The sequence below is a fragment of the Anomaloglossus baeobatrachus genome, chromosome 3 (genome assembly GCF_048569485.1).
Source record: "Anomaloglossus baeobatrachus isolate aAnoBae1 chromosome 3, aAnoBae1.hap1, whole genome shotgun sequence".
In the NCBI taxonomy this organism is placed as follows: Eukaryota; Metazoa; Chordata; class Amphibia; order Anura; family Aromobatidae; genus Anomaloglossus; species Anomaloglossus baeobatrachus.
In genome coordinates this window covers 335,614,561-335,625,207 of record NC_134355.1, presented here as the reverse complement: position 1 = coordinate 335,625,207, position 10,647 = coordinate 335,614,561, and the positions used below count along the sequence as shown (strand labels likewise).

Sequence of the window (10,647 nt, the reverse complement as noted above, 5' to 3'; positions counted from 1 at the left end):
TACATTCTCAGATTCCAGCTATGTCACTTACTGGGCTGCTTTTTGTAGGTTTGATAAAATCACTGTTTTATCTGCACGCGATTATCACTCTCGGACTAGGAAACGTGCCACCATGTAGTTCTACGTATTCATGAGCTCTGTATGACCCAGCCCTCATCACTGATTGGCAGCTTTTTGCCTATGCACTGTGTAGACAGAAATCTGCCAATCGGGGATGTGGGCAGGGGTTATAGAGAGCTCAGCATTCAGAGAACTGAAAGATCCGCAGCAGATAAAATGAAACCTGGCATTCCCGGTATTTATAAATTACCTTTGTCTTTATAAATACTTGCCATGCTAGATATTTCTGCCCCTCTCAGGCTTTACTGTCCTGGCCATACCAGTCTATTATTATTATTATTATTATTATTATTATTATTATTATTATTATTAATTTATTTTTAAATCCACCTCCCAGAACAATCTGTGTGAACTTAGGTCCTTTTTCTTGTTCCCTTTCCAATCCTAGGCTCGCATTTAGGAAGTCATTAATCACATCCCTTTCTCCGGAAAGAGATGGCAGTGCAAACCTGTGAAGTTGGATCCAGCACCCGCCTTTACACAACCCCACCCCCCTGCCCCTAGTCTTAAAAGGGAAAAAAAAAAGTCTGAAAAATGTAGGTTTTGCCTAAGATCTCACTTCCTTATCTTCTGGCAATGCTAAGGTTAAAAGTTCAAAAGTCAAGTCTCTGTATAGTGCTAAATATCCAGGAGCAGTAGGGTGTCTGTACTTGTGCGCCTTAGTCCATATACATAGATTAGATGTGAGGATATAATGTGCAGAATATGCCTGGTGACGCTCAGCGGTGTAATAGGAGTCACATCGGAGGAGGTAGCTTATGCAGAGCACTGACCCGTGTGGCTGCCATCCACCAGTGTGTGTGTGTGTAAGACTTGCAGGTGTGTTTAGGGCTTCATTCATAAATGATTTCCATGCTTTGTGCCATGAAGCACCTATTGGCTGAGAGCAGTCACTGCCAGCCCCTACAAGCTCTATGGTGATATTCGTAACAAGGAGACAAGTAATTGACAGTCACGTGTGCTGGAAAGCGAGCGCAGGAACCAACACAGGAGGGAGAGCATGCTAGACCATGCTAGCTAAATCTGGGATCGCTCCAAATCAGGATGTCACATTGATGCAGCAGATCACCCACACTGAGGAAACCCGTCATCTGTCATTTGGGAAGCAGGCGGTGTCATGGCTAAAGGTTCATGGCCCTGTATTTTCTTCTAGTGTGTAATGTTTATCTGCTTATGAGTTGGCCGAGGCAGGGGAGGGAGCTGCTACAACCTACTTGTAATGTAGCAAGTGTATAGAGCTTCCATGACTCTGGTACTAGGCACAGGAGACTGCCTATTGTCTGCAGGCTGGTCTTTCACACACCTAACCCTGAAGATGTCTTCTTCACTTGTCCTGGTTTTTGGTAGTAAACACACAAACCATGTGCGCTGCATGCATATGCAATGCCAAGTTCTATACACACTCACGTCACTCATTTTGTGAGATGGCCTATGTGACTGCTTCCTGGGAAAAGTCACCAGGGTTATGATGGTGAGAAGTTAGGTGACCAGAGATGTATCATTGCTGTGTTAACATCATTGTTTCTGCTTTTATCCAGGAGGGGCTGGTAAAGGTGGCAGAGAAGAGCAAGGAAAGCTGCCCGAGCAGGAGGAAGAGGAGGAGGAGGAGGAGGACATCCAGGTCCTGCGTGGTGCAGGCCACTGCAAATGGTTCAATGTGCGGATGGGATTCGGTTTCATCTCCATGACCAGTCGGGAGGGAAGTCCTTTGGAGAACCCTGTGGATGTATTTGTACACCAAGTAAGTGTACGCTTTTCCTCCCCCTTTGTCTGCCACCCACTGTGGAAGGCTAAACCACCCATTTTGACTTTGTCTGCAGGCCGTGTACGAAAGCATCTTTTGTGTCTTCACTTGCTGTTTTATTTTTCATTTCTTTATCTCTGAAATAAGGAGGAGTGTTCCTTAACCCTCTAGGATCCTAGAATTTTTCAGTATGATACACACACAATACGAAGTTTATATTGTGGTACCGTCTTAGCCAGAAAAATCGATGTAAATACTTATGCCCCAAACAAAAGTATTCTAGGAGAGATACCAGGGTAGTTTAACTAGAAAAATGATATTTGCAAGCTTTAAGAGCACATTATTTTTCTGCTAAGCCAATAACGGTATCTGTCTTAGAACGCGTTTTTCATTTATGGCGTGGGATATTTTACTCTCTGAATTTGTGAAAGTAATAGTATAATCTGCTGTGATGTGGGTATGTAAGATTGGCGGCAGAACTTCAATTTAATGGCTTTTTAAGCAAGTGTAGTACTCTGTGCTAAATGTCTTATTTTACACTCACAGAACAAGAAACCTAGCTACTTTCTTCCTTCAGGTTTGATAATGTTGGTATAAGAAAGCTCTGACCGCCACCAAACAACGAGAAGTCAATAATCATAAACTTAATGGCTGTGCTGTAAAAGGGCCATGTTGCCTTTACTCTGGTTGTGAACAGCAGGACATTTCATGAGTCCCAGCACTGCCTCTTTAAGGGTATTGAAGTCCAGCAAGCATGTGGCCAGAGGCGCTCCATGGTTATATACTCTGGACTGTGTACATGGCTTGTACTTTCTCCCTGGTTAGATACTACAATCTTCAGATAGTGTGACGGTTTATTCAGTGTAAAGTGCGTAGATAGTCTCCTCCATTACTGTGTGTTACATGTATGGATTATTAACACTTTCATGCTTCAGGGTAAATGTGCAGGTCAGTACTGCTTACATACAGCCGGACTACTGTTCATTTTGGTAAATTGGTGCATGAAAGAACTGTGCTTGTATTGAACAGCCTGATTTCTTGGTCTATAGATTTCTATTCACTATTTCCACAAGTTGTCTACTATAGGAACAGTGCAAATAGTCTTTTTATTTAATAATACTCCTTGTTCCACCCTATAGCTGCTTGTGATTGCTCGGAGTGGGGCCATAACGCTGCCTCAAAGAAACTAAGCTCCGGTGACATGGAGCTTGACAGGTCACATGGGGACATCTCTGCTCCTTGCTGTATGGCGTATGCCAAGGCACGCATCTCAGTGCTTTGTCTTTTCCAACAAAAAGGTGCTGAGTGTGAAATCCAAACACGTGGGGAGATTATTTTTCTATATATTGTTTTTGAGGGGTTTTTCAGCACCTTTGCTCTATTTCTCTTGCCTCTCCTTCCGGCAGTTAGTGATATGAGCCAGCCCATAGCGTGATGGGTTTTTTTTCTCTCTTAAGAACTAGGTACCTTAATATTTCCTGGATCAGATGGGTGTCAGTGTTTTTAGCTCCTTTTTCCATTTGAAAATCTGTAAGGTTGTAAAGTAATGTCTGCTTGTTTTAACTATCTCATAATTTGCTTTTATAGATGAATAAAGTAAAAGAGAATACAATTTCTTCTAGGTGTAACTGTATCTTTACTAAATGACAGTTCATCAAACGTGTCTGTTTAAGTCTAAAATTGATAAAGATGTGTAATATTTTGTAATTTTAATGTACTTTTTGTAGACTTGGTCACTCATGTGTTCTTGTGGAATATAATATTATATATATATATATTATATAAACACAATTGTATATGGGCATTCATTTAGATTTTGTGCATTGCTTTCTTACATTAAAAATACAATTTCAGCCTTGAATCATCCTGGTGGGTAATGACAGCTGGATTTATTGGCTGATTTAGGTGCTATATGACCTACCGTAACTTCTATGTATATTGCATTGTGTATATACACACACCTATATTTATACAGCATGTGCATACATCATATGTGTGTGTACATAGTGTCTTGCAATTACTTGCATGTGTACATAGGAGTGGGTGTATTTGTATGTATACATATATATTTAGTGTGTATATATTTTTCTTTCGCTTTCTTTTTCTTTCTTTTTCTCTTTCTCTCTCTTTCGCTTTCTTTCTTTCGCTTTCTCTCTTTCGCTTTCTTTCGCTTTCTTTCTTTCTTTCGCTTTCTTTCTTTCGCTTTCTTTCGCTTTCTTTCTCTCTTTCGTTTTCTTTCTTTCGCTTTCTATCTTTCGCTTTCTATCTTTCGCTTTCTTTCTTTCCTTCGCTTTCTTTCTTTCGCTTTCTTTCTCTTTTTTTCTTTCTTTTTCTCTTATTTCTTATCTTTCTTCTTAGTGTGTATTTTTGCATTTATATTCACATCTATATTGTGTGTATGTATATTTCTATGTGTGTGTGTGTGTGTGTGTGTGTATATGTTATAGTTGTTCTTTACATTTCTACTTTTAAATAATTTGCAGTGTGTGTGTATACTTTTGTGAAGCATCTCGATATTGGATATATGTAGTTGGCAGTAAATATGATTTGTGACCTTGTCTTTTGTTTATGCATGTTCTAACCAATAAGGCTGTCATCATAAATTGTCTGCAACACCACTTTTTATAGATTGGCAGTGTAGAGGTTGAGCATTGATGCTTCTTGATGTCTCAGTAATTCTTATGACATAAAGGGTTTTTTTGGTTTGGTTTTCCTGAGAGCATATCACCTTTCAGAAAGTAATGGTTTATTGCTCAATAAACAGATTTTTTTTTTTTTTTTTTACTTGTTTGTGTTGTATGTTTTATTTAATCAAATAATCTTTTTTTTTATTTTTATTCTTCCTAGTTTTATTTTGCAACTATAATTCTAAATATTCTGATCCAAAGCGAATGAACTTATACAATATACTCAATTTATGCTGTTGTTGAGTTTATTTTGGTACCACGATGCGTTTCATCCATTGTCAGTGGATTATTCCTTCTACTCTAGTGTGGTTAGAAATTCACAGTTCAGAGTTGAATAATGAACATTTATTATTTTATATATAACATATGTACACATTGTGGTAGCTGGGAACCGGAAGTGTTAATTCATTGAGTTAGCCGAGTTATTTATTTATTTTAGATATACTTTAATGTTAAGTTGACATTTATAATCAATATGTTCAAATAAAATAAGGCCAGTAAGAGTCAGGCCAGTTTTAGAGCTGCCAATAACGCAAATCGGCCATGTTTTTAGGCAGGACTTGAACAATTTCCCCATTGATATGTTGTGTCTTGCAATCCTCAGTAATGCAAATGGTAAGCTCCAGATGGTCTCCCCTTGTGTATTGTATATTTGTTGTTCTGGAATATACATCTACTTTGTCCTTCAGCTCCATACATGATCTTTATTAGATGTATCTTTCTGACTAGTGATGGCACAGTAGTAATGTTTCCTTCCAGTCAGACTTTTGTGTAGTAATATAAATTATTTTTCATCCGTGGCGCAGGAGTGCCATTGATTTGCTCATACATGAAGTGATGAGCTTTATATAGCTGTATACATCCATGGGAAATGGCTTGCTGACTTACACCAGGCTTTAAGATCTTTTGACATTTTCTAGTCAGTCGAAACATCTAGAGCTCTGCACATTTGCCTTAACATAGTGGTACAGCCATGTGTTCTGTCATATGAACCAATTTGTTGTTAGTTTGTGCTCAGCAACACAGGGGTTAACATTCCTTCCCCCCACTCCATTGAAGATCTTTTGAATGGGAGGAATTTGCACCCTTTGGCTCAGGTTGCAGACTCTCTTGATCAAACTAGAGAAGTTGAGGGTCATAGCTGTTCATTGCTTACTACTTCCTTTGGCACTTTTATGTTTTTTGGGGGTTTTTTTTGTTTAACCTTTTTATTTTTATCAATTTATATGCAGTTTTAGGTGTGGAGCTAAAATATTCTATATTTGATTTGTGTAACTTCTCACGAACTGCCAAATTATCTATAGATATTGTTTCTTGTCATGCCTTTATATTTAAAGAAAGAAATTATGCTTTCATATTAGGTTTAATATACTGTATACATTATATATATATATATATATATATATATATATATATATATATATATATATATATATATATATATATATATATATAATATGAGCTTTCAACCAATGGTCAATGTATGTGTGGAATTAGGAAAAAGTACTTTTAAATTCTGCATTGTTTATCCATTTAATTCTGGTTAAATTTGTATTGTATATTATGGTTGTTTAGATGTAATAAAGAAAATATAAATATAGATATACATATCAATATAGATATATAGATATATATCTATATATATACATATAAATATAGATAATAATAATAATAATTTTATTCATTTATATAGCGCTATTAATTCCACAGCGCTTTACATACATTGGCAAAACTCTCCCCATTGGGGCTCACAATAGATATATAATCTATATGTTAGTGTGCGTGAATATATATATTTATTGTATGTGTGTATATGTGATGATAATAAATAAATAATATCTATATATCTATATATATATATAGTCACATATACACACATATATGTATGTAATATATATAATACATATATGTTATATTTATCAATGTCACATATACACACATATGTGTGTATGTATGTATGTATGTGTGTGTATATATAGATATAGATATAGATATATCATACATACACACATATATGTGTGTATACGTGACATTGATATATATATATATATATATATATATATATATATATATATATATATATATATATATATATATATATATATATATATATATATACTTTCAAACATATATTATAAGATATACGTAAGAGATATATATCGGTCACATGAATGGGATTTTCATGTCATACATGCCTACATTTTATACATTTCTGAAGCTTAAAGCTTGCATCCAAAGCTGTTTACAATAGCCTGTAGACACTGAAAAATAAAATATATATATATATATATATATATATATATATATATATATATATATATATATATACATACATACATACATACATACATACATACATACATACACACATATATATATATATATATATATATATATATATATATACATATATATATATATATATATATACATACATACATACATACATACATACATACATACATACATACATACATACATACATACATACATACATACATACATACATAAAGAAAGGAAGCCAGCACTGCCTATTAGTGGCATGCAACAATGCGAAAGTAAAAAGTGTAAAATTCATTCCTACTGTGACAGTTCAATGGAATTTTTGGCAAATAATTGATCAATGATTTGAGCCCCCCTGCCCCGTCACGGCAAATCTCTATAAGGGGGGTCCCTACACTATATTTATAATTATTAGAAAAAGAGAATAAGAGTTTTTATAGTGCAAATAACAAGTTTTTATTCGACAGTGGTGGGGAAAAAATCCAAACAGTCATTAAAAACATATAAAAACATTAATGACGGTTTACCCCTACGAAGGGCATGATACAAAAATTAAGATGTAAATACATAAGGCATATAAATAGCACGTACTCAGTGATGCAGAAACAACACGTGGATGTTATACCAACAGTCTGCAAGGAAAAACAGTGATGTCATTTTATCAAGCAAAGTTGCTGCAGTGATCTGCACTTAACACCAGACTTCAAAGTATATATGTATAAGGCATGCAGATATAACGTACTCATTTGTACAAAGACACCATATAGATACTATTTAGCATGCTGCCAAGCACTACAAAGTCACTGCAGTATAAAGTCACAGCTGTGATTAAATTTAGATCCTCACTAAGAGCCTGCACACATAAATACCAGTGCCTATAACGCCCAGTACCAGTCCAACCAAGTGAGGGGGGAAGCTCCCTTCATGCCTCCTCCCTGATGAAGATTAATCACCTTTAATATCGAAACGTACGTAGGTCTTCCAGAGGCTTCAGTTACTGGCGGAGCTTCCCCCCTCACTGTCGAATAAAAACTTGTTATTTGCACTATAAAAACTCTTATTCTCTTTTTCTAATAAGTTAATGAGTTTGTGCTGATAGGGCTGGGCTCCAGAAAAATCTGGGCCCACCCCTACTTTTGCTATGGTATTTTGGAGTATTCCTCCTCTAACTATATTTATAATGTATATACGTACCCTAAGGTCTCGTGTAATGCGCAGGACCATGTATGAACATTACTTAAGCACCACCTGCCTGGGGCTGTTCCGCCCTTCATCCATGTATGCTGGTCTGGCACTGTGGGGGTCAGTTCTGACACTGTGCTGGTGAGTGTGGTTCTGCCACACATGCTGGCACCTGGACTGCCCTTTTACTCGCAGTTGTCAGCCCTTGCAGCATGGGAGCGGTTCTGACACTTCTCAGGTAGGTGACGTTCATACATGGTCCTGCGCATTACACGAGACCTTAGGGTACGTATATACATTATAAATATAGTGTAGGGACCCCCCTTATAGAGATTTGCCGTGACGGGGCAGGGGGGCTCAAATCATTGATCAATTATTTGCCAAAAATCTCATTGAACTGTCACAGTAGGAATGAATTTGTGAATTTTACACTTTTTACTTTCTCATTGTTGCATGCCACTCACAGGCAGTGCTGGCTCCCTTTCCTTATATACATGTATGTATGTGTGTGTGTGTGTGTGTGTGTGTGTGTATATATGTATATAATATATATGTATATAATATATGTATATGTATATGTATATGTATATGTATATGTATATATGTATATGTATATGTATGTATATGTAGACTGTGAGCCCTCGCGGGCAGGGTCCTCTCTCCTCCTATACCAGTCTGTCTTGTACTGTTAATGATTGTTGTACGTATACCCTCTTTCACTTGTAAAGCGCCATGGAATAAATGGCGCTATAATAATAAATAATAATAATAATAATATATATATATATATATAATTTATTTTTTTTTACTTGCAGCACAGCGTTGGGCTGATGGTCAACTCATCACCCAAGCCATTAAGTTATAAAGAATAACCATATTCCAATTGATATTGTATACTGCTACCAAATATTGGTGCATGCTTCTCCACAAGGAAATAATGACACTGATTGTGAACACTCCTATTGGCTTATCATTAGGAGCGCTAAATGTGGCAGGAAACCTGTTGGGGGAGGTGGATGCAGTATTCACATTTCTGATGCATTCAGGAGGTTAAAGTGGGGCCCTGTTAAGCTTAACCTCAACCTTTTACAGCTTTTTTGACATGCAAGCCCCACCCATGAATGTCCCTGGACAGCTAATACCAAGCCTTTGTTTCTCTGGCAAAAAGGTTTTTTTTTTTTTTCCTTAGACTGCACTGAAAGGAAAGAAAACAGTGCTTTCTCAATGTTCTGATCAAGTGACTTCCCTTCAGTGAGTCAGAGATAGGGTTGAAGGTGATTCACAGGATGAATCAGACCTAAAAAATCCATTTTTTTTTCATAGGGGTTTTTTTTCGTGTCCGGAAATAAATATGACAAAGACAGCTCATTTGTAATGAGGCTGTCAAGTATTCATAGCAATAAAAGGTATACAACAGCTGTATTGGTTGGTTTACCTGCTATACGTGCAGGTAACATTGCATCTGGTTATGAAACTACTTGAATTCTATGACTGTTTTTACCTTTTTCTTCTTTTTTTTTTTTTGCGTTTTTTTTGGCTTTTGTTTTTTTCTTTAAATGGTCATATAGTTAATAATTAGGTTAGATGGTATTAGACTAATTAATAAACAATAATGCTTTTGTAAATTATGGATGTCTGCTGTTATTTGAATTGGTATTGTGTTGGTTTATTGCCATGTCATGCTTTGCTTTTGAAGATGGTGAATGTTACCAAATTTTCTCTGAACTCACATGGCAGCTACAGTGGGGGGAAGGGTCCCATCCAACAAGCTTCTGGTGGGGGCTGGGAGTCTTGCCTGAGAATTGTGGTGATTAAACACTGCAATCTTTAGTAAAGCAAGGTAATATAAAGCCAACATAATATAACCATCATAAACAAGAAGACTTAATAATTTATTGTTACCTGGCTATGTTGCTTTTAAAAGGCATGTCCTAACACTACCTATTTGTATATCTGTATTTAATGGAATATTGATTAAGAAATATACAGCAACATAATCCTCAAAATATAGTGTGTGTGTGTGTGTGTGTGTGTGTGTGTGTGTGTGTGTGTATATATTTATATAGAAATATTAACAATGTTTTGAACTTTTGACTTTTAAGGGTGCTTTACACGCTGCGACATCGCTAACAATATATCGTCGGGGTCACTGTGTTTGTGACGCACATCCGGCGTCGTTAGCGATATTGCAGCATGTGACAGCTAGGAGCAACGATCGCAAAAATGTCAATCGTTGATCGTTGACACGTCACTCCTTTTCATAGTATCAGTGATGGTGCATGCCGCTGGTTGTTCGTCGTTCCTGCAGCATCACACATCGCTATGTGTGACACCGCAGGAACGAAGAACATCTCCTTACCTGCGTCCACTGGCAATGAGGAAGGAAGGAGGTGGGCAACATGTTCCGGCCACTCATCTCCTCCCCTCTTCTTCTATTGGGCGGCCGTTTTGTGACGCCGAACGCACCTCCCCCTTGAAGGAGGGATTGTTCTGCAGCAACAGCGACGTTGCTGAACAGGTATGTGCGTGTGACGCTGCCGTAGCGATATTATTCGCTACGGCAGTGATCACCACATATCGCACGAACGACGGGGGTGGGTGCTATCGCTCACGACATCGCTAGCGATGTCG

The 10,647-nt window shown here is 37.1% G+C and overlaps 1 protein-coding gene across 1 annotated transcript in view; it reads left to right on the top strand.

The window, feature by feature from the left end:
• Nucleotides 1-1,651: 1,651 nt before the first annotated feature.
• The window catches only part of LIN28B (lin-28 RNA binding posttranscriptional regulator B), a gene marked incomplete at its 5' end in the record, with an annotated part of 96,169 nt that continues 87,173 nt past the window's right edge, over nucleotides 1,652-10,647 (top strand). Inside the window, one exon of the mRNA XM_075341489.1 lies at nucleotides 1,652-1,861. Within this exon, the coding sequence (XP_075197604.1) occupies nucleotides 1,652-1,861 (210 nt within the window). The remainder of the gene's footprint in view (nucleotides 1,862-10,647) is intronic.